The sequence below is a fragment of the Ambystoma mexicanum genome, chromosome 9 (assembly GCF_040938575.1).
Source record: "Ambystoma mexicanum isolate Mex_15411 chromosome 9, UKY_AmexF1_1, whole genome shotgun sequence".
NCBI lineage: Eukaryota > Metazoa > Chordata > Amphibia > Caudata > Ambystomatidae > Ambystoma > Ambystoma mexicanum.
Window position 1 is genome coordinate 1494267979 of NC_090931.1, and position 25063 is coordinate 1494293041.

Below are 25063 nucleotides of genomic sequence, written 5' to 3' on the forward strand. Positions count from 1 at the left end.
TACTGGGTCCACTTTCAGCCCTTATTGGTCTGCAGCATACCAGTCCGACCTCCAGTGGGATCTTTTCAGGACAGTTCAAAACTCAGTGGGATCTTTTCAGGACAGTTCAAAACTCAAGGGCCTGCAAAGCCGCACCTGGGAGCACCAGTGGCCACATCGGCCTGGTCCATGGACATTGCGGGAGGGCCATGGCAAGGTGTTGTGTCAGTGGCAGGGTGACAGGCCACTCCCTCCACTTCGGTACTGCTGCTAAAGGCAGAGTAGGTACAAGCGCTTGCGAGAGCTGCAACCCTCCTCTGCTCCTTTTGTCTTTGCACCACTGTCACTGGCCCTTTTCTATCGGCCACTCCAATCTGGACTGTGTGCATTGCACCTCCGCTTAGCTCCGGATCGATGCTCAGACTCTTGCAGGCTGTGCACTCACCCCAGCGCGGTTGATGCAGTTTTCTTTTATTCCGGGGGACTGCCGGCAAAGCACACGTCTCTTTGGTGTGGGCACACCTGCTGGCGTGTCACCAGTGGGCAATGGGACCCCCACGCCGTTCCTTTTCCTATACCTTGTCCTGTTGGGGCAACCAAGGGCTGTTGGTGCTGCCCTTCCTGACATGAAGTTAACCTTTGTTGACACGCTTTCTGATTTCAGAGCAGATCATGGTGATTGCCCCACTCGCGGGGCTTGGCGCACAAACCTCTGGGGTAGATGTGCCCCCACGCTGCCCCTTGTTCAGGTTGCAGTGGCATGTGAGGAACTGCTGCTCCTCCCTCCTTCTGAGACCACAGGAGTCTGCAGGAGGCCTCAGCGCCACACTGCACAAGCCCAGGGAATTTACTGGCCATACCTCCACCTCTCAGGGCTGCTGCAGGCCTCCTCAATATATGATATGATATGGCTTTTATAACGCGCCTATACACAAGTGTTTCAAGGCGCGACTAGGCAAGGGAGGGGGAAACATAGGGAAGACAGACAACGATCCTACCAGGCCAGTGTCATTCAGATCGATCGTTCAAGTGCATTGGAAGGGGTTAGGGGGAAGGTGCGGGGTCAGGGGTGGGGGAGGGGAACCCCTTGATTCACATGAAAGGCTCAGCCTTTCCGTCATTGTTTCTTTTTTATTTTTTTAAATTCTTTTAGTGCTCAGGTGCGGAGCATTTTCTATCCGTTTTTCATTTTGTTATTGCTTCCGGACCGGGTGCCCCTTCTTTTCAGGCCGCCATGGGCCGCAACGTCCCTTTTCATTTTCATTTCACCACAGCCGGCCCGGGTCTTGGTGGGCCATGCCCCCCTTTACAGGCTGCTGCAGGCCTCAATATCTCCTTACGCTTTCCCCACCACCGCCCCTTCTTCTCCTTTAGCAAGTTCTGATCCGAAGCATTTATGAAAACGACACTGAGAGAAAGAAGAAAAAAACTCACTGCCGATGCACTTCGGGATGTTGGGGGTGCATCTGCACCTTTCTCGAATTGCGGGCGCGTGATGACTGGCAGCCCCTTTTTCCATGGCCACCGCAGGCCTTCTCTTGCTGGGCTAATCATCAGAGTTGTTGGTGGCATCCCTCATTGACGTTGCGGTCGCGCTCACGGACCTGCAGCTCCACCAGGCGGCCGGCAGCACCACCATGCCGCTTCACCACTGCGGCCCGGCGTCCACAAGCCACGCCCCCCTCCTCAGCTGTTCTTTGTTTCGTGGCCACCGCCGCCGCCTCATATTCACAGGCACCAGGCGATATGTGCTATGATCAAGCACGGGGCCCTGGGCCACCCGCAGGAACAGCAGCCAATGCCTCTTCTTGGGTTTGTGGGCACCAGGCAGCCTGCACTTTAAGAAGGTGAGGGGCCCTGGACCAACCATCCCACCTTCGTCGCCATTGTTGGCCGCTCGCCCCCGGATCATGAGAGAGGGCCACAGCACATGTGGGCATCAGCGATATCTAAATGTAAAGAGTCTATAGAAGCAATCTTGGATGGGGGATACACAGAGGTGGGTAGAATGCGAGGATGTAAGCCATAGGTGCAGTAGAAAGGGCTTAGTTTGGTAGAGGAATGTGTTTAATTATTGTAGGAGAATTCACCCGACATGATGCATGGAGCTGCGTTCACGCAGCTGACACACAGCAAGAGGCATCCTGCTGGCTTCAGATCACCGGAGCGGGACCTCATGGCTGGGGACGCCCAGCCTATAGCAGCCCTGGCTCTGGAGGCACCCAGGCCGGGGGGGGGGGTGACCATTACACAAGTCCCGGGAGCTACCATGCTCCCAGGAAGGGTGACATACAACAATATTCACATTTAGACAGGTTTTCCCAGCTTACATCAAGGGGGCCCACACACATTTGAAATTGGCCGCATGCATCTCCAACAGGCCCTAAATCAAGAGGAGACAGCCATGTAATAAAGTGTTCACATTCAATAATCAGACACTCTAACGATCGCTACCAATATTTATAATACTCATACCTATAAAGTGGAGAAACTATTATAAATACACAAAACTGACTATTCAACAGGCCAACAGCAACACACCCCTGCACTGAATCGGTTGCAACGATTCACAGAAACCACAAGGGCACCCATATGGCTTTGTAACCTACCTTCCAAGGCATACACTAGAACAACCAATCTCTGACTGCCCCACTTATCAATTTAGGCTCAATCACCTTCCCCATCCTTCTTTCACCTTACTGTGTCTGGCTCAGAGGGCACCCGGGTCAGGCACCCAGTTGCTGGGGGGCACCCAACTAGACAGTTCATGCCACGGTTACGCAGCCTCCAGGTGACAGGGAAGACACCCTGTTTGGATCGGGATCACCTGGCCAGGCCAATGGGCTGGGGCCACCATGCACAACAGTCCGTGGCTGTTACGCTCACCTGGTATCCACAGGGATGCCACCCAGCCGGGTTACTCGCTGGTATGCTTCTCACCTTTGCCCTGATGTGGTCTGCGGGGAAGGTTCTGCCTGAAAATACAGGAAGACTGTGTTCAAGACTGACTGACTGGGGTAAGTATCCTCCCTCCACCCCCGTATGCTTTCAGTCCCTCTGGCGCCCTCTCCTCACCTCGTGGTAGAATTAGGCATGCTCTCCGTCCTGCCTTCTTTGCAGGGGCGCGTTGTCTTTCATGGGCGAGTGCGGTCCAGTTACTTCACTGACGCCGGCCCGTTTGATATTGTTCAGGTAGGTCTTATTGCTGTTCTTTAGTTTTGTTGCTATCCTGCATGCCTTTCTTTGTTTAAAATGTCTCTTTTTTTCTCCCTTAGGTATGCGTAGCTTCAGCACGGCAAACTGGCTCGGTTGAGCCCCGCTGGTAAATGATGGCGCATTAAGAGTGCTATGATGCAGTAAGTAAGCGCTATGCGCAGCGCTGCGAAGTCTTGCCTTTGCTAACCTGTGTTTTCCTTCCTTGTAGGTCGCAATGTTCTTCAGCGCGAGTGGAATGTCCGGAGTGGTGCCAGCCGAGAGGCGACCAGCCAGGTAAGCCTTTTGAGCAGTTCGTAATTTGTAAATGTCTCTACAGCTTTCTTTAATGTTGCCTCTATCTTCCTCTTTCAGGTCGTTCTGTCCGGGAGGCATGCAGATTCGAGGAAGCTGTTCTCAGTAGCTGCAAGTGTTTAAAGATGAAGACTGCAGTTAAGATGCTGCTGCTAATGATGTTCCTTTTGTTTCCTTGCAGGTTCTGCTTCTCCGAGGTTTGAGGGAATAGCTGGACACAGTGAGCGTCACGTTGCAAGCTGCAAAGTAACACAAAGCATGTTCTGCAGTCAGGGTGTGGTTTATATAGCCCAGGTAAAGTAGTACAAGGGAAAGTAGTTCCAGGCCTGCCACACCCAAAACACTAGACCGCATAGCTTGGTTCTTAGGGAACCAAGCTATGTGGATGCCTCCATGTTGGCTGACAATACAATAAAGTAGTTCCCAAGCACATTGTTGTTCATGGCGTATGAGCCTGGCGCCATAGGCGCCAGGACTGGCCCCATGAGGGCTTTTGAAGAGGATGCCAGGCTCTAGAGGCCCGAGTCCTGACTCCAACTGGCCAATGGATTTGCCAGAGGGGGTTTTGGGGCGAGGGTCATGACAATACTCCCCCCTTAGGCCCCTCCCATGGTGTACCTTCTGTCTGGCCCATGTTTGGTTGGGAAGTTCCGATGGAATTTCCTGATTAGACGTGGTGCGTGGATATTCTCACTGGGCTCCCAGGATCTATCTTGTGGTACAAATCCTTTCCAATCGACGAGATAATATAGCTTGGTCCTAGAGTATTTAGAGTCCAAGATATCTTTGACTTCGAATTCTGGTTCTCCGTCAACAAGTATGGGCTTAGGTGGTGTCCCAATCCGTGTGCCGGGTTGCCTTGGTTTCAGGAGGGACTCATGGAATACCAGGTGGATGTGTAGATTAGGTGTTAAATCCAGTTTCACGGCTCCTGGATTGATAATTGCCTTAATGGTATAGGGTCCGGGTCCTAAGAATCTGGGATGAAAGGTCCTGGTTCCGTGGATGGGTACGAATTTAGCGGCTAACCAAACTTTGTCTCCTACTTGATAATCGGGGGCCTTTTTCCAGTGTTGGTCAGCGAATCTCTTTTGTTTTTCTTTGGCATGAATAAGGTGTTCCTTTGCCCTTTTGAAAGCCTGAGTAATGGTTGTGTGTAGAGTCTTTACCGCTGGCATTTCCAAGCTGGCTGGAAGATCTAGTTCAGAGGTAGGTGGATGTCTGCCATGAAGGGTATAGAAGGGCGTTTGTCCCGTGCTTGAATGCAAAGAATTGTTATATGCATATTCGGCTATCCATAGTAGGTCTTTCCAATTCCTTTGTTCGTGGTTCAGCATGCACCGTAAATATTGCTCGAGTGTCTGATTGGTTCTCTCGGTTTGGCCGTCCGTTTGGGGATGGCGACTGGCAGATAGCCGACCGTCGATCTGCGCCATTACGCAGCATTTTTTCCAGAAGTTTGAAACAAACTGGCTGCCTCGATCAGAGACCAGAACCGAAGGGAAGCCATGTACCTTAACCACGCCCTCCAGGAACACTTTTGCTAAAGTGGCTGCGTCTGGGAGGCCTTTGAGAGGAATAAAATGGGCCATCTTCGAGAATAAGTCGACAACTACAAGGATGGTGTTGAACCCTTGGCTTGGAGGTAGATCAGTGTTGAAGTCAAGGGAAGGAGTGTGCCATGGAACTTGAGGAATGTCCAATGGTTGTAGGAGACCAGATGGTTTTTGTTTCTGTGATTTATTTTGTGAACAGACACCGCAGGACTGAATATACTGAATGATGTCCTTACGCCAGGTAGGCCACCAAAAGTTCTCTTTCATCTTAGCTAGGGTTTTGGCGATCCCAGGATGCCCTTCGATCAGTGAATCGTGATAGTTTGAAATAATATGCTGTTGTAATTCCTTCTTGGGTACATATAGGCGATCCCTAAAAAAGGGTATGTGGTCCTTGATGGTATATTGTTCTCCTTGAGTTTGCCATGCAAGGTAGGCATCAGGATTCATTGTCCGTTGGATTTCTTTTCATAGTTCTGCTTGTGTTGAGGCTGTCGTGATACCCAAGAGTTTGTCTTCAGGTATAATAGGTAGCCCAGCATGCTTTGTACCCCTTTCAGAGACGTCGGTGAAGGCCATTTCAGAATGGCATCTACCTTGTGCATGTCCATTCTGATGCCTCCTGGAGTAAGGAGAAAACCAAGAAATTCTACTTCGGGGGCGGTAAAAAAACGCATTTTTCAAGCTTTGCAAACAAGCGATGTTGACGGAGCTTGGTGAGGACTGAATGAACATGCCTGACATGATCTTGTTCCGAGGCTGAGTATACTAAAAGGTTGTCTATGTACACTAAGGCGCACACATCAATTAACTCCCTTAAGACGTCATTCATGAAATATTGGAATGCTGCAGCAGCGTTGCATAACCCGAAGGGCATGACTTGATATTCAAACAAGCTGTACTTAGTACGGAAGGCGGTTTTCCATTCATCTCCTTTTCTGACTCGGACCAGGTGGTACACTCCTCGTAGGTCCATTTTGGTATAAATCTGGGCATCTTTAACTTGGTCTAGCATCTCAGGGATAAGTGGCAAGGGGTAGCGGTTCTTCACGGTGATCTGGTTCAATGCACGGTAGTCAATACAGGTTCTCAAGTCTCCTTCCTTTTTCGGTACGAAGAACAAAGGACTGGCTGCGGGGGACTTCAAAGGACGGATAAATCCGTTTGCAAGGTACTGGTCTAAATAGGATTTCAAATGACGGTTTTCTGGTTCTGTGAGAGCATAGATCCTGCCGCAAGGGATTTGTGCACCAGGAACAAGGTCGATCTGAAGTCATAGGGCCTGTGCAGCAGCAATGTATTGGCTTGGTCCTTTCGGAAAAAATCCTGTAAATCATGGTATTCACTTGGCAAGGTATTAGTTGCTCCCAGGGTTGATACTGTCGCTCCGGGAGTCATGGGGATACAGACGTCAGGTTTCTCCTCTTGGTAATAGCAGGCAGGGGGGCAGTCACCAGGGAAGGTTAATTTTCGTGCCCGCCAGTCTATCAAAGGGTTGTGAGCAACCAACCATGGCATTCCTAGTATTAGCCTGAATGAGGTGCCTTGATGAGATCGAATGAAATAGACTCCCGATGTCCGTACTGGCACAGCAAGGTGACCCTGGCTGTGCACTGGGTTACTGGTCCGGAAGCGATATCTGTCCCATCCACGGTGGTTACCTTGTCCATAGTTAGAACACAAAGGAAGCCCATCTCTGCTGCCAGTACTTGATCAATATAATTTCCAACTGCTCTGCTATCGATGTATGCTTCAACGGCATGCATTCTTGACGACTGTTGGTGGTTAATTAAGATCACTGGTATTGCAAAGTGCGAGGTCAGCAACTCTTTCTTCTCACTCGACAAACTGACCTCCACGTTTGTCGAGCTTGGTAGTTTCCCGATTCCTTAGCTTCATCCTTCTCTGTGGCCCGACTGTTCTTCTTGAGGGTTTTACTGGACAGTCCTTCAGGAAATGTCCTGGTTTCCCACAATACAAACAAAGCTGTTGTTGCCTTCTTTTGTCCCGCCCTTGTTTTGTTAATGGAGGCCATATCCCTCCAATCTGCATGGGTTCTACAGCATTTTCAGGTACACGGGGTGTGTTTTCTCTTGGTCGAACATACACGGTCCGAGGGTCCGTCTTAAACCGGTCTGCCTTTCGGTCCTGCAACCGGTGGTCTAGCTGCACGACCAGTTTTATGAATTATGCACAGTCTATGGGTGGATCAACCACCTGGGCTAAGACGTCCTTTAATTCACCTCGTAAGCCTCGATGGAATAATGTGGTTCCTTTGTTTTCTGGCCACCTAGCTTCGGCAACCAGTCTGTCGAAGGTAGCAATGTACGTTAACAATTCCCGATTCCCCTGTCGGAGGGACAAGAGTTCATTGTCTACTGCTTGTTCCTGGGTATGGCGAGCAAAACGTTTTTCCATTTCTCTCTGGAACCCCCCAAAGTCATGTAATAGAGGATCGTCATGGGTTACCAACGGCACCGACCAATCTGCTGCACTACCACTCAGGTATGATAAGACAAAAGCTACTCGAGCTTGGTCGTTTGGAAATGCTCCAGGCCTACAAAGAAAATGAAGGCGGCACTGATTGATGAATGCCACATACTTCCGTGGGTCGCCTGAGAACCTTTCTGGTGGTGCTAGGGGCACTGTTCCAGGTAACGTGATCTGTACCGAAGTGGGCGGTATGGTGGGGTTTTGCATTGTTGGATTGCTTTCAGGTAGAGGCGTCTGTCCTGCCTGTGATGGCAAGTATTGCCTGCTAATCTCTTCAGCGCGTTCTTTGGTCACTATTAGGTCTCTCCGGAGGGCATTAGTCTCTTGTTGGGCAGAATGAACCTCAGCACGAAGCTCCCCTAGTAATTGGGCCAATTCGTCGTCCATTTCTGATGTCTCCATGGCGCCCAGGTGGATTTGTTATGGTAGGCTTCGTGTTCTGTTACGCTCACCTGGAATCCGCAGGGACGCCACCCAGCCGGGTTACTCGCTGGTATGCTTCTCAGCTTTGCCCTGATGTGGTCTGTGGGGAAGGTTCTGCCTGAAAATACAGGAGGACTGTGTTCAAGACTGACCGACTGGGGTAAGTATCCTCCCTCCACCCCCGTATGCTTTCAGTCCCTCTGGCGCCCTCTCCTCACCTTGTGGTAGAATTAGGCGTGCTCTCCGTCTTGCCTTCTTTGCAGGGGCGCGTTGTCTTTCATGGGCGAGTGCGGTCCAGTTACTTCACTGACGCCGGCCCATTTGATATTGTTCAGGTAGGTCTTATTGCTGTTCTTTAGTTTTGTTGCTATCCTGCATGCCTTTCTTTGTTTAAAATGTCTATTTTTTCTCCCTTAGGTATGCGGAGCTTCAGCGCGGCGAACTGGCTTGGTTGAGCCCCACTGGTAAATGATGGCGCATTAAGAGCGCTATGATGCGGTAAGTAAGCGCTATGTGCAGCGCTGCAAAGTCTTGCCTTTGCTAACCTGTTTTTTCCTTCCTTGTAGGTCGCGGTGTTCTTCAGCACGAGTGGAATGTCCGGCGTGGTGTCAGCCGAGATGCGACTAGCCAGGTAAGCCTTTTCAGCAGTTCGTAATTTGTAAATGTCTCTACAGCTTTCTTTAATGTTGCATCTATCTTCCTCTTTCAGGTCGTTCTGTCCATGTGGCGTGCAGATTCGAGGAAGATGTTCTCAGTAGCTGCAAGTGTTTAAAGATGAAGACTGCAGGTAAGCTGCTGCTGCTGCTAATGGTGTTCCTTTTGTCTCCTTGCACGTTCTGCTTCTCCGCGGTTCGAGGGAATAGCTGGACACGGTGAGCGTCACGTTGCAAGCTGCAAAGTAACACGAAGCATGTTCTGCAGTCAGGGTGTGGTTTATATAACCCAGGTAAAGTAGTACCAGGGAAAGTAGTTCCAGGCCTGCCACCCCCAAAACACTAGACCGCATAGCTTGGTTCTTAGGGAACCAAGCTATGTGGATGCCTCCATGTTGGCTGACAATACAATAAAGTAGTTCCAAAGCACATTGTTGTTCATGGTGTATGAGCCTGGCGCCATAGGCGCCAGGACTGGCCCCATAAGGGCTTTTGAAGAGGATGCCAGGCTTTAGAGGCCCGAGTCCTGACTCCACCTAGCCAATGGGTTTGCCAGAGGGGGTTTTGGGCGAGGGCCGTGACACTGGCTCTGTGGCCACAGTGTCCCAAAGTCATTCACAGTCAGGCTTCTTCCCCCCTGCCTGCCTCTGGTGACTTTGCACCAAGAAGGCGATGGGACTGTCGTTGCAGCGTCCCCTGCTGTGACCCCTCTGTGGGTGTTGTGGAGGTGGATGGGACAGAGCCTGTGACCAGGTTCTGCTGCTGCTGCAACTCATTGCCCTGCTGGATGGCTTCCGCTAGGGCAGAGACACCCTCCGTCATCTCTCTCACACGTTGTACATAGAGTATCAGGGCGGAGGTTGTTACATGACACACGTGCATAAATGAGGACACAACACCAGAGATGTGAGGGACAGCGCCTGCTTTATTCAGATGTCTCACTGGAACTGCCGTTCAGTACGTTCCTCCTCCATTTCCTTTCCCCGCTCCTGCTTCCCGCCTAAAGTCGAGGTCTCTCCCTTAAAGGTGCAGAGACCTCCAACATCACCCCCGGACAAATGTTCTGACGTAGGGTTCAGCACTCTAATACCAAGTGGGTTGGTCTCCTGATCGTGTGCTGGGGGCGCATCCGCACTTCGTTGTCACTGGCCTCTTCTGTCGGTCCAAACCGGTCTTGTGTCTCCCGGTGACTCTCCTCAGGGGAAACCCAGTGTCATCTTGTGGTTCCCTGGGTCCTGGGTCTGGTTCCGGCGGGAGCAGTTCAGGCTCTTCTCATTTGATAAGGTGTGTGAACTGCAAACTGATCCTCGTTATCTCGTGGGCTGAGTTCTGGGCTGTTACCATGGATCCTTTGACAGCAACCGCGGTTAGTGGTCTTTGGGAATATCTGGCATCTGTCTTCCTGATCATGGCTTGTTGGACTAGTACTTTGTTTCTCACTTGGAAGTCTTTGGCCACCGCCTTTAGTCTCATGTCAGTTCCTGTTTCTTCGTTCCTTACTCGCTGTATCCTTATGATTTCTTCATCCTCTGTTCCTTGCTCGCTGGTGTCCCTCACCAGCCTGGTGTGTACTGCATATCTCATCATTAGCTCAGCAAGTGTCTTGTTGGTGGCTTCATGCGGTGTGTTGCGGTAATCTCGCAACAGCCTGCACAGGGCTTGATGAATGTTCGTGGCTTCTATGCCTTCTCTTTGTACTGTCTTCTTAATGGAGGCCATGAATCATTCTGCCATGCTGTTGGCTTGTGGCAGGCGGGAGGGGGGGGTGATCTTTTAGTGTGTGAAGCCCATGTGTCTTGCAAAGGCGGAAAATTCATGACCACTGAAGGAGGTCCATTATCAGATTTGATGGATCGTGGGATGCCACACTCACTGAGAACTTCGTCGAATGTAGCAGCCACCTGGGGATATGCTGTCGTTGGCAATCTCTTCACAATGTGGAACTTTGAGAGTTCATCAATAAATACTAGGAGATATTCTCTGGACTCCATGTGGCCGTAAAAAATCAACGGCTATCCTGTCCCAGGGTGGGTCTGTAATGTGTGTCGGTTGTAGCGGGATGGGTGCTTTGGCTCGTGCCGTGCATTAGCATGGCAGACAGTTCTTGACCCAGCTGTCTGCTAGTGAGTTAATCCATGGGAACCATACATGGAACCTCAGCTGTTTCTTCTTATTGTCCACCCCTCGATAACCTTCGTGTGCCGTTCTGATGACTTCAGCTCAAGTGTTGTGGGATGATCAGACGGCGGCCTCTTATCAGGACGGAGTGGCCTTTGACAGCTAGTTCTGTGTGTATTCTTAATAGTCTTTCCAGTTCCTCTTTGCACACCCCCGGATGATTTTGGACAGCACAACAGTAGTCTTTCCATTTGTTGTGAGATGTGAGGCTGATGGCCAATGCCATAGATGGGTCAGCAGCCAATGCGGTGGCTACTGCTTCCAGGGACAGTGCGGGTGGTAGGGCATTGGCAGCCACATAATTGATGTATTCAGCGTCCCCTTTTCAAGTGCCTCCCAACGAATGGTGGAAAGATAGTCTGCCAGCTTCTGGTCTCCTCCAGGCCTGTGGATGATCGTGTAATCATATTCCTGTAACCTGATGCCCCATCAATCGATCCTGGGCGGTATCTTCGTGCATGGGTTTCCAAAGAGCGACAGAGTGCTTGGTGGTCGGTGACCAGCGTCACCTCTTTCCGATAATAAAGTTGTGGAAATGTTTGCATGCCCACACTGCCACCAGGCTTTCCTTCTCAGCTTGAGAGTATGCTGTCTCTGTGGCTGACAGGCCTCTGCTTGCATAGGCAATAGGCAACTGTATGTCTGGGGTATATGTCTGCCCCACTTGTTTGTGCCAGTGATCTCTGTGTGCCAATTTGGATTGATGTATGTGAGTCGGCGTGCCTTGGCCAGAGCTGTTTTGATGGCTTTCAAACACAGCCTGGCAGTTCTATGTCCACTGGAACGGTGCATCTTTTTGTAGTAGCCTGCGCAGTGGTTCCGTTAGGGATGCATAGTGTGGGGTATCATGCGCAGTAACCGGCCATGCCGAGGAATGATTGCATGTCAGCTACTTGCGTTGGCTGCTGTAGGTCGGTGATGGTGTTGACCTTATCGGGGTCCAGTATCATTCCCTCATCGGAGAAGAACTTTAGTTTCTGTTTGCTGAATCTGCACTTCTCCAGGTTAAGTGTCAAGCCGGATTCGTGTAGTGCTTTGCACGTCTCTAGCCGTGCCATGTCATGGTCTTTCTGTGACGTGCCAAACACAAGGATGTTGTAGCTGTAATTTAGAGTGCCTTTAATGGGCTGAATAATTTGTCATATGGCCTCCTGAAAAATCTCAGCGGCTGAGAAGATGAGAGATGCCGAAATGTAGCCTCCGATAGCAGAACAGACCTTCGTGGGTGGCGAATGTGGTGATGCCTCGTAAGTCCGGGTGAAGTTCCAACTGATGATAACCTTGTCTGATAACCTTGTCTGAGATCGAGTTTGGAGAACCTAGTCGACTTAGTTAGTAGCACAACCATGTCCTCGACGCACAGGCCAGGGTGACGTTCTTTTTGCACAGTGATTGGCAGGCTGGGCACATGTCTGTGTGTAGGACATGTGCTTCCCTGTGGCTTGTCTGCCATGACTTCATGGGGCAGGCCTAGTGGGCCAGCTTCTTGCAAGGGTGACTGTTGCACGGTGTCATGGTCATTGCCGTACCTCAATCCCGCTGGCACAGGGTGCGCCATTAGGGGTGTGGTGCGCATGGCATTTGTTTGGTTCACTTGCCTGCCCTTTCCGCTGCTGTGATGCTCAGGGGTGCCCTTGGTGCCATGCCCATGGCTGATGTGCCACCCCATCCCTCTGTCCTGTCGGCATGCTCAGCTTCAGGGTATGCTGACTTGTGTCCCTGTCCACTGGGGCTTCTTATGCTGGGTTGACATTTGTACATGCATTTGTTCGGGGGGAGGGGCACTCACCACCTGCCTCCTGGCTGCTGGCTCCTGCCTCCACACTGCCGGCTCCCTCTATCCCCTTGAGGTTCAGCACCGTGCTGCATTTCTCCTCCCAGGCGGTGAGGGCCAGTGTCTCGACCATACCTCCTCTGGTCGCCAGGGACTCACAGCAGTGTTTGGAAAGCAGTCCGAGCACCTCAGATCATTCCACCTGTTGTGGCAGTCCTCACCATCACGGGGTGCACTGGCAACTGCTGACACCTTTTAGGTAATTGTGTACCAGATTACTGTCCACCGCTGGCCACTGGTCTTCCTCTGCCTGCTTCCGTACAGCTCCTCACAGTGGGCCACCGCCTCATTAGTGAGAACCACAAGCTCCCACCTCACTACATTTTGGCTTTCTCAGGTGATGTTCAGCCCCCTTGCCTCGTAGCTTCTCCTGTGACATATTTGCAGGTTTACAGGACCGGATGGCTTCAGGTTGTGGAGATAGTCAATGGACTGTGTTTTTCAAAATGGCCGCCCTGATGCTTCCTGTTCTGGCGATGATGCAATTTTTGCTTGCGAGCAATATTAGCACTGTTTACCTTGGCAGTAGGTCTTATTCCAGCACAATTACTGCCGGGCGCTGATAGCGTTACCGTTGGGGATACGTGTAGGCCAGTTTGTGATACAGTGCTAATTGCGCTGCCCGACCCGGCAGTAACGCTATTTGCACCCAGCGGTATTTGCGCCGATTTACAGCTGAATTTGTGATGAGGCCCTTTATCTGCATACATGGTACTGCATCCTTCTTCTATTTGGCTATGGGTAATGTAGAAACCAACATATTTATCTGAAAATAAAGGAGAGATCACTGTAAGAAGAAATGAGTGTGCAAACAGGACGAGAAGGCCCCAAAAATGGAGACAGAACGGTACGCGGAGAAAGCCCCTTGACGTCAGAAGGCCAAGGAGGGGCGGAGTTGAGTGCAGCTACGGAGCCTGTGGCACTCCCTAAAACAGAGAAGGCAATTCTGAGACGCTGTAGTACCGACGTAGCCAACAGTGGGAGCACCATTGTCAGGACGGAAGCAGAGGAACCGTCCGAAGAGGTGGAATGACCACAGAGGTGACACAGAAACCTGGATGGTAGGAAGTGAGGAAAGCTTCCATCAACCACAGTTTGGCAAACGCACCGAGTAGCAGAGAAGCCCAGACCGGAACAACTGAGAAACCATAGAAGAATGCGAAGAGAGGAAATTGACCTACTCAAGTGTGAGCAGGTAGAAGGGTGTGCTGGAGGTGCAGGCAGCCGCTGGAGTAGTGAATAAATAAGCAAAGAGCATATGATTGTGATACATGTAGGAGCAGAATAACGAATGAGCAGAAACTGATATTTGAAGAAGTATTCAAAAGCATAAAACAAGGAAAAGGGTGGGAATCATTGAGAGAGTGGAAACAACTGCTGAGGGGAAAAGAGAGAAACAGCCAAGAAGTGATTTCAAGAGAGAGAATTGTTAAAGAGGGGGGAGACCCCTTTAAGAAAAGTTGAGAAATGTATTGGGAGTTGGGAGCACACCGTGAAGTACACCAAGAAAGGAGGAACTTGATAAAGCCATCTCAGAGGTGGGGAAATTTCAAAAGGAATAAGTCAGAAGAGCAAAAGGAAGGAAGGTGTTTAAGAGACTATACTCAAAATAACAATATAAGGGTCACTTCATCAGGAAAACAAGGCCCACCAAGAGTTGGGAAGAGCTGCAGGAGCTCATGAAAGAAACAGTACATTAAGAAAGAAGATCATCATAAAGCGTGGTTTTGGGTTACAAGAGACATTTACATATTACATACTTGTGTGAAACCAGAAAATCCTGGAAGAAGCTGCAAGAAAAAAAGGCATAGGGGAGGCCACCAGAAGAGAGAAATTCTTTTGGGCCAAGTTTAGTTAGTATTATTAGTAGAAGGGTCAGAAAGCTTTATGTTCAGACTGAGGATATTTTTGATTTTCGACTTCCTGATGGCAGACAAGCACTTTAGTTTAATTTAGTAATGTAGGGAATCTCCCTATAGTGATAGGGAAAGATAGGCCTTTTCTATTATTTAAAATAAAAGCACTTATAAATGTTTGTTTTTTGTCCGACTCCTCCTTCCGACCCACCACATTTGGTGTCAGAATTGGAATATTGACCAACTGATATGAGGGAATGTGTTATTCACTAAATTAAATCTCAAAGCTAAAACTCCTACTGTGGCCACTGAACAGTCAATAGGTTTTGATTTACAAAAAGTGTGTAAGACATACTAGTCCCTCCGAACGAGAGGCGATTAATACACACAGGGCTTTGTCTTGTACCACCCCCAGGTACTTACATTAGATATGCCTCAAAATCAGGAAATGCATCGAAACATGGCCTGGCTGTCATGGGAGGGATGGTATATCCTGACTTCAGAAGTAAAGTCAGGGTCTCATTACACAACCATGGTAGTAGTCCATATACTGTTAAGGAGGGGGAGAAAATATCACAATGAATTGTAGAACTGTCATGCGCCCTTTCTTTGTGAAGTATTGGGGCCAATGGAAGCTGGGCCGACATAGATAGCCCCGCCACGTTTAGGCTGCATATCAGGGTTTCGTTGCAGACGGCTTTCGCGTTGCAACTGTGTTCGCTACCCTGCTGGTTGTTGCGCTCTTCGTAATTTCCCTTGGCTCTGCAGAGCCCACTCTTTTCTCTACGGGGCCTTCTTGCCCTCCTTTGCATTCCTCTCTGTTTCCTCTGTTTTCTGTTCCGTACTTCCGACGGACTTCCGCTTCGCTTTCCCTGGCTTCGTTCTCTCTTCTCTCCCTTCTCCCGTGGTGGCTAATCCTTACTCCTCCTGTTTTTTTTCCCTGCTCTGTCTCCCCTCTCCTTGGCTCAGTTTCTTTCCCAGTCCATTATCCTGCTGGTATCGCTTACCCTTTCAGTGGCGCTGTCATCTTTCCTTCCAGTGGCACCGGGCGTTCTGTGGAGCTCTCCTTTCTTGTCCGGATACCTTGCATACACGGTCACTTACCTGGGTTTCCTGGAGCACCAAGGACACGGACTGTCTTTTCAGCTACATCAGGAGTCCCACTCTTCAACAATACATTCCGGGGTTTTTTGCCTACTTGGCTTTTTTTCCCCCATTGGCTATTACAGATCCGGGGCCACTGGTTTCCGGAAACTTTCCGACAACCATTGTGGCGTCTTTCTGCGGTAGACCATATCTACTTAAAAAGAAATCCTTCATTAAGGAAAGAAAGAAGAAGGTGGCTAAGGATCTCTCATCAGGTGAGGAGGAGGGGGAGGAGACTGAAGTGGAGAGTGACTTAGATATTACCGACAAGTCTGAAAGTGTTGACAAGAACAGGCATTGTTTTCTCTTCCCAAGCGGTAGCTCAACCAGGAGGGACGAAAAAGCCTCAGGGGGTTTTGGAGAGTAAGAGGTCCCTAGAGAAGAAGCTCCCAGAGAGAAGGCTTATAAAATTGCACCCCTTCCCAATCCAGCCTTTGCCTTTGGGAGGATGATCACAGACGAGAATGAACATAGCCAGACTAGTCCTTTTGTCTTGCTGAAGAAAGGCTTGTTGTATAAGGGAGATGTCGGAAGGGATGGTCTACACCAAACACAGTTGGTGGTTCCCCAGAGCCATGGAAGGATTGTACTGGAGTTGACACATTATCACTTGACAGCCGCTCATCAAGGGGTTGGGAACATCAGAATCAGGTAGTCCCTAAATTCTACTGGCTCAGTGTCTTTGATGAGGTTCAGAATGATGTCTTGGCTTGTGACTTCTGCCATAAGAGTGCAACCACTCCGGTTCTCCCAGCCCCCCTGCAACCTTTGCCGATTAGCAAGGTCTCTTTCTCTAGAATAGCCATGGAGATAGGTGACCCGCTTGAATTATCTAAACTGGGGATTACATTAATTCTAATGATCATGGAATATGCCATCTGACATTGTGAGGCGTTACCCCTTTGGAATAACAACAGCCAGCAGATTTTAAAACATCTACTGCCCTTTCTTTCTAGAGTAGGATTCCCAAAAGAGATTCTTACTGACCAAGGCACCACATTCATGTCCTGTTGATGTAGGAGATAAAGGAGTTACTCCACATTAAAACCCTGCAGTCGTCCTGTGGTTGTTTGGGGATGATATACCCAAACAGACGAGTTGGTCGAAAACAGACACGGAAAAGAATCCTACATAAATTGTTGGCAACCCGATGGAAATAATTGGGACTTAATGATTCCCCTGTCTTTATTCACAGTTTGTAAGACCCCTCAAGCCCCCCTGGGATATGCCCCTTTCGAGTTTCTCTATGTAGGGGAACCTTGAGACTTTTTAGACATGCTGAAAGAAATATGGGGAGAGAGAGAGGAAGTTATTACATACAAAGGCTGTTTCAATTGTAAACCCGCCAGTGGTTGAAAAAATGAAATGTATTGAAACATTGTTCAATTATGTTTATGGCAATTTACATGAGAACATAATTGAGAACAATACAAAATGCTTGAAAAAGAAAAAAGAAGTGTCCAAAACAGTTATTCACACAACATACACTAGAGAACCTGCATAGTTGTGCCATCAACCTCGATGACAAACACTGGACGAATTGCAAAGTTGTACCATCAACCTAAACCAATTATACATAGATACCCAATATGTTTCTATCGGCATTGCTAGACTGCCCAACATTCTTCAGGGATAATATGTATATTTCTTCCACAAGGTGAGTCCATGTATAATTCACAATACCTTATTTATCTAATGTATGGACACCACAATACAAGTTTCTCCATTCACCGACTACATCTATTATCCATCAGGAAAGTAGGACGTCATGATAATGTGTGTTGTTACAACTGGATTACTTCACGTCTCATCACCTATAATCAAGCAACTGCCACTGGGGGGAGGTTTGGGGGTAGAATATACTGCTGGAGTCACTGAACCCCAAAAGAAATATCACATACACAGGACTTTTGTTGTCACCTATCTCTGCTTGAGAGCACAAATCCGAAAGCCAGAAGTTGGAACCCACATAACGAAGAGAGAGAGGAAGCCATTTTCCCAATTTCCCAGACAGCCCAAAAATTGAGAGCTCATATGGCGCCAAAAAGTGAACTTGTACTACGTGCATGGCCCTTGAGTGGGGGATTTACCTCGAGCATCATACTGGAGGCAACTCCTCCCACTTTTTTCTGAAAATCCGGAAAAATCGATGGAATTACTGCAGCAATTATTCTGCCAAATATGCCACATAGAATCAAATGCACTAAAAAAATGGGGATTAACTCTGCCACGTCACATGCAATCCGGCGGTAATTCCACTGGATCAAGTGGCAGCAACAGTAATTCCGTTGGGCTGTATTTTAGTGGATTTACCACCAGAATACGGCCCAACTCGTAATGAGGCCCTTGGTCTCACAACCTGACAGATGTCAGAAATCCTAAGTATATCATGTAAACCTACTGAATGAATGGTAGGTACATCATAGTGAGACAACCATGGATACTATGGTCGCCCTCCTCACTGACTCTGAAATAGAACATTGGTTGATTCCTTCATCCTTACCCACATCTCAACAAGAAGATCTTAGTGACTTACTATCATAGTTTCCAGAAGTATTTTTGGAAAAATCAGCTAGAGTCACACATTTTTACATTCAAATCCCTGCAGGGAAAACCATCAACCGAAAGCCTTATTGAATTCCTGAAGCAAGGAGAAAAATGAACAAAAGAGAAATGGAGGAGATGCTCAAGGCTAATATCATCGAGCCCTCTGAGAGTCCCTGGTCCTCACTGATCTTTTTGGTCATCAAACCTGACCAATCCTGGTATTTCTGTATCGACTTTAGGAAGCTAAACTCTATTTCCCTAAAGCAAAACTCTATTTCCCTATTGGAGAACTATCCCATGCCATGGAGATATGTGTTGATTGAGAATCTAGGAACAGCTAAGCATATTTCCACGTTGGACCTAACAATCCTCAGATAGAGAGAAAACAGTCTTCTTTATGCCTCAACGCCTATTTCAATATAAAGTTCTCCACTTTGGCCTGCATGGAGTTCCTGCAACAGCTCATGGACAACATTTTAAAGCCATATTCTGCCTTTTATCGGGCCCATCCAAACAATATTGTCCACAGTGACAGCTGGCTGGAACATCTACAACATCTTTATTCGATTGCTCGGGCTCTGCGGAAAGCTGGTTTAACAGCTAACCCCAGAAAATGTCACCTGGCACAACCGGCCGTTAAATATCTTAGGTACTTTACAACCGCAAACCAAACAAGAACAGGCAATAAGGGACGACAACAAGAGCGTGAAGGAGGAATAGAAAAAGATGTGGACGAATGAAGGCAAAAAAAACCCCCAAACAAAACGAGAGCCCAGTGACAATATCCCTGTGGTACACAGGTAACTGGGAAAGCGGGAGACCCGGGGAGGAGGCACTAAATCATTATATGAACATTCCTATTTGTTGCAGTCAATTTAATGCAAAGATATCATTGAGAAGGAGAGAAGTAAATGAAAGTCACTTTATGAACATTCATAGTTGTCCCAGTGACTCCAATGGGAATATACATGTAAGAGAAATGACTGAGAAATCAGGCTAAGGAGATTTACGCTTAAACCAGTCAAAATAACCAGTCAAGATAACCGTAAAGTAGAGTGAAGAATAAGAGAAGGAAAAGAAGATTGTTATCTGAGTACTCCTACTCGTCCCTGTCGAGATAACTAGAATAAAACAGTGAGAACAGGAGACGAAAAGGGATATCGTTATGAAACTATTCCTACTCGTCTCAGTCAAGATGTTAAGAATATAATCCAGAGAGACGAAGAGTTGGAGGCAAAGCCCTCTTGAGAGTCCTCATGTCAGTATGAGAAATCTGAATGTACTGAATGTCCTGTGTGATATGGGTTCGCCTGCGGGTTCAATTGACTTGTCTGGTGTTGTGGCTGCCATTGCATATTATTAGGGGGGCAGGGCCTTGATGCAGTGGTGGCTTAGGTTACCAGGGTGTCTGTTGGGTCTGGCTAGTAAACTCATATGCATTGAGAGGGACGTTTGGTATATGTGGTGTAAACCTATTGGGGCATTCTGCCTTCTAGTGGCCAAATCCTTCACAATAAAGGCATTAGGAGCCCTGTGGGGGCTGATATGGGGGCCTGAACACAGTAACGTTTCTCTGGGGACTGCTAGGCCCCCTGCTCCTTGCCCCTTATGAGTTGGGTACTCCCGCAGAGGCCAGTCTCTGCAGTCGGTCAAATTGAGCCAACTACTGGGTAAGCAGTTTCTGTTTTCTGATCTTTCTTTTCTAAATATAAACTATACTGAAGTAACACTGTTCGCATGATTTCTTGCACATTTTTACATTTTGAGACACTTAATGCCTTTTCTACATCATTAATATTTCGGGGAGGAGACCACCAACAAAATATTGCATTATTCATTTTTTAACACACTTATATTGTTAGATAGCGTTATGTAATTGGAAGCTATTCCTATTATACAGATTGTGTTTTATTAGTGTAAATTTCATTGGCCATAACAAGCAAGAGGCCTGCCATGTTAGAACAAAACCTATCCAAGCAGTTATAGGTTTTGTTATTGCATTTTTGAGCCATGGCTATTTTGCTTAATTTGTTGGATTTTATTCTTGTTACTGGACAGACGCTTCAAGTGGCCAAGGTCAGGAAGGAAAGGGGTGCTGAATAGTTGCCAGTTCAGTGTTGGAAGAGAAGCAGTTCTCAGGGGCCTCATTTGAGACTCGAGACAGCAGGTGCATTTCCAGACGATAAACAAATGAATACATAATGGTTGTGACGGGAGCCGTGAGATATGCAAGAAGGCCCAGGCAGCAGCATTCCCAAAATGCAGAACTAGGATGTGAGCACAGCACCCGAACCGAAAGATAGGGCAATCAGTCCAGCGGTAAAGTACCTTGGTAAAACAAATTAATAGGAGAAATTAATTTCCAGGTGTGGGTCCTCAGTCAAATTTTTCATATAGATATTTATTGTGAGAAGATAACTAGGAGGTTGGGTTCCAGAGTTTGCAATGTGTATCAAGATGACATTCAGAGACTATTAGACTAGAGCCATTCTATGACTCCATCTCAACATCTCTATACACTTGAATCTCATCTCTATACACATTGCAACCCCTGGAACGCAACCTCCTAGTTATCTTCTCACAATAAACATCTGCATGAAAAAACATGGCTGAGGACCCACTCCTGGAAATTAATTTCTCCTATTAATTTGTTTTACCAAGGTACTTTACCACTGGACTGAGTGCCCTATCTTTCTGTGTGGGAGCGGTGCTCACATCCTAGTTCTGCATTTCTGACCCCTCACAGGATATAGTTAGCTTAATAAAAGTATCATCCTGATACTTCTAGTTTGCAAATATTTAAAAAAGAGCAAAAAACAAATCTTGCCACGCACTCACACGCTGGCCTTTGGCACTGCTGCATTCTCTCCATTAGCTCACTTGAACTTGCATTGAAAAGAAAAAAGAGGGAGGGCAGAGCCACGATGGTAAGAGAAGAATGCAGTGTGAGCTTTTCTGTCACTGAACAGGGTAAACAGGCATCTTTGTTACACATGTGTCAATTTAATTAGCAAACCTACAGAAATGCATAGCAAATTGCTAAGCCACACTGCTTATGTTATGCCTTGCAGCACAAACCTTGACAAGCCTCACTTCAGCAATTACTGACACCACTCTGTCCACTATCTTTGAAAATAATTTACCACAACCCTCAGTATCATTTCCTCTTCATCCTATCCCCTTCTTGTTCAACACTTAGCAAGGCTTATCTGTTGAACATATGCTCTTTAATTAATCCTCAAGATGGCATTTTTGACATCCTCAATATAAACCCCTGCCATTTCGTCAGGCTACCTCTTGCAACATATAGACCTTCAAACACATCTAATTTCCCCCTCATCTCCCTCTGTGATATTATTGCCCCATCCATTTGCTGGAATTCTCCTTTCCTCCCTCTCTTGGTTATCGACTAACACTCTCCTCAAACTCTCCCCTATCAGTGAGCATTTCACTAAAGCACAAGCCCCTCTTGCCCTCAGACCATATTTCTAGGATATTTTAACATTTGGGCAGATCCCCGTCTCTTACTGCTTTTCAATCATTACAAGCCAATTTCAAGCCTATTCACTCTGCCTGACATTTGCACAGCCTTGTTTTCGGCTTTTTTGACTTTGCTTCCATTATCCTCCTACCTTACCCTGGACGAGTCACTACATTATGCCACAGATAGCCATAAGAATTAAGGTATTAGGTAATAATGTCCCCATATATTATTTTCCCATACATAATGTTGCTGGGAAAAGACATTGGCAACATTATATATGGTGACGGGTTGCGGGGATGTCCCCTGCTCCCCTTGTAAAAAACATTATTACATGTTCAATCAAAAAACAGCTACTTTCTTGTCAGGAGACATTTTTACGGGGACATTATAACATGGAACCAGAATTAAAAGGTAAGAATAAAGGTTCAGGTTTTATTAGTAAGCAAGGAAATAGGTGTCACTTAGGGCAGTCAGGCTAATGTGTACCCTGCAGCTTTCCCTCAACCTCCAGGGCTCCACAGGTGTTCCTACCCCCCTATTGACAGGTAACCCCTGTTATCTTCAGCTACCCCTGTCACTGGTGGGCAGAAGACTAAAAGGCTGTGGTCTCCCTCCAGAGCTTCCTAGGGGCCTCAAGACTTGTCATGGTCAGTGAGCAACAAACATTCCTACCGGCCACAACTCGTATAAAACAGACATTCTCAATTTAAAAAAAGCCTACAGCTCCTCATATATCGAATCAGCACTGAATAAACACATGAAATCTTCAAAATACTTAATGAACCCACCAATCCACCTGCCCTGGCTTCTCTCACCACCCCTCCTCGAGCTTTCTGTGGCCAGCTTAACTTCTTTTTCGCCAACTAAATCCACAACACTGAGCCTCTCTTAACTATTCTTACCTCTTCTCCCCAACTGGCTTTGTGCCAACAGCTTTTAAAGCTGCTACTGGTTCTCTCCTATTGAAAAATACCTTCCCTTGACCCCACCACATCCACACCAATTTCCGTCAAATCTTTCTTCTCCCAGTCCGGCCAAAATCCTGGGACCACACATCACTGCTCAACTGCAATACTACCTTGATTCCCACTACCCCTTTCATCCATTTCACCCCCTTTCACTTCTGTTTTCCACCCCTCTCACTTGCGGTGTTCTTTCTCTCTCTTCCTTTCTTCTTAACATTTATGTTCAACAATTTATTTTATTTGAATTTCTGTTTAGCTCTGGCCCTGCCCAGAGGGTCTTGGAGCACTTTACATGGTTCAAAGTTTGGAAAGGTGGGGGTTGAAAAAAAAGAAGTTACACAATGTTTCCAGGAAAGGGTAGGACAATTAGGATAGACAAGTGACAGCAGTGGAGGAGGGCAGGGTTAAGTGAGGGGAAACATGTATGGTGAGGCTTTTTCTGAAAGTGGTGATGGAGGGTGCAATGTTGATGTGAAGAGGTAGGTTGTTCTATGCCCTGGGAGCCCAGTGGGTGCATGTTTGGTTTTGTGTGCATACGAGTTTGTAGAGTGGAATGCGTAGAAGGTGTTGGCTAGCTTGTCTGCCGTTTGTGTGGGTGATGGGATTATCATGTTGGTAAGGCAGAGGTTTGAGGTGGATGGCTTTGAATATTATACAGAGTCCTTTGAAGGCAATTCTCTGTGATATGGGGAGCCAGTGGAGCTGGGTGAGAACTTGGCTAATGTCTGAATGTTTGGGTAGGCGAGGATGAGTCTGGCTGCTGCATTTTGTGTGGCTTTCACATGGGCAATGTTGGGAAGTCCAGTGGGGAGAACACTGCTTTAATACACCTTGGAAAGAACCAGTGCTTGGACTGCTATCTGCAAGTCAAGAGGAAGGCTGTGTCCGATTTTGCATAGTAGGTGTAGTTGAAGAGTGCATGTTTTGGTGACCACAGCTATGGACTGTGCGATGGTGGGGATTTGATATTTGTGGAGAGGGATACGCGTGGATTGTCCCATGTGAGTTCGAGAAAGAATGGTGTGGTCGATGATGTAGAAGGCTACAGAGAGATCAATCAGTGATGTCTGTCTTTGTCTTTGATGCTGTAGAAGTTCTTGAGGATGTAAAGAGTAGCGGGCTAAGTGCTGAGTCCAGGTCAGAAGTCAGATTGGAAGGGGCTGAGTAGGTGGTTTGTGGTGATCTGTTGTTGCAGTTGGATAGTGACAAAGCATCACATGATTCTGGCGAGGTGTGGTAGGATGGTAGGATAGTGATTGGAAGGTATTTTTCTGGGATCGTGGGGCCAAGAGTTTTTTTTAATTTTTTTTAGGAGGGGTGTGATTTGTCCACGTTTGAGTGCAGAGGGCATAGTACCATGTGAGAGACAGGAGTTGATGATTTTGAGCCAGACTGGAGCGTAGATGGTGATGCAGTTTGAGGTGGACAGGCATCACCAGAAAGTGTGCAGGTTTTGCTTTGGCAGTGAAGGGAATGGAATGCCTGTGTCGACGGGGTGGAAGGTGTTCCATGTGTTGGACGTTTTGGGGCAGGGGTGTGAGGGCAAAGGGGAGGGTTGTCCTGATGTGTAATTTGCATTTGAAGTAGTCCATAAGGGAGTTGCATCCTGGAGTGGATGGGAGGGTGTGTATGGTGGTTTTGAGAGGGACTTGACCATGTATTTCTGTGCACAACTCATGGTAGATTGCAGTTCTTGGAGATAATGGGTGGTTTTAGCATTGCACATGGCTGTTTGTACTTGTTGCAGCAGTGTCTGCGGGGGGCCTGGGTTCTTTTGCTGGGCTCTTTTTGGGTGTCTGGCTTCCTGCTTGATAGAGAAGAGAGTTATTGGTGGTTGTTGTGGGTTTTTTGTAATTTGAAGTTTGCAATTTTGTTGAGTGCATGTGTGATGATGGCGTTGTATTGGTTGCGTAGAATGGAGGGATGTGCATGTGGGAAGGAGGGGATGGTATGATTGGTGCTAAGGCTATTTTTCTAATGCGTTTGGTTTGTCTGGCTGAAGGGCTGGAGGGCAAGGGTGCTGTGAGCCAGTGGAGGGGGATATTGTGCTGTTGAGTGAGCATTAAGGGGATAGCAAAATGGTCAGACCACAACACCCAGATTCAGTTTTACACAGAGACATGATTTTCGCTTGAGATCAAAAGGTCTAGGGGTGTGTATGGGGTACGTGATAGGTTGTGTAAGGTCAGAGGGGGTGTGTGGAGTGAGGATACTCTTTAGAATAGAATTGGTGTCTGGATGGGAACTACCAGGGTTAAAGTCACCAAGGTAGATGTTGTTGCAGGGGTGGCTGATGTTGTTCGTTTTGAAGTCAGTCCAGTTGGTGTGGAAGTTACGATTGTGTGTTTGTGGGGTGGGTGGATAAATGAGGTAGATGAAGGTGGGGTGTGCGTGTGATGGAGGAGAGCAAGTGAAATACAGTGTTTCCAATTATGTGTATGG

At 47.7% G+C, this 25063-nt stretch overlaps 1 protein-coding gene across 1 annotated transcript in view; it reads right to left on the bottom strand.

Moving 5' to 3' along the window:
- LOC138487523 (zinc finger protein 850-like) overlaps positions 1-25063 on the bottom strand; it is a 237314-nt gene that overhangs the window by 68694 nt on the left and 143557 nt on the right. Inside the window, exon 6 of the mRNA XM_069614022.1 lies at positions 11683-11859. Coding sequence (XP_069470123.1) covers positions 11683-11859 — 177 coding nt within the window. The remainder of the gene's footprint in view (positions 1-11682; positions 11860-25063) is intronic.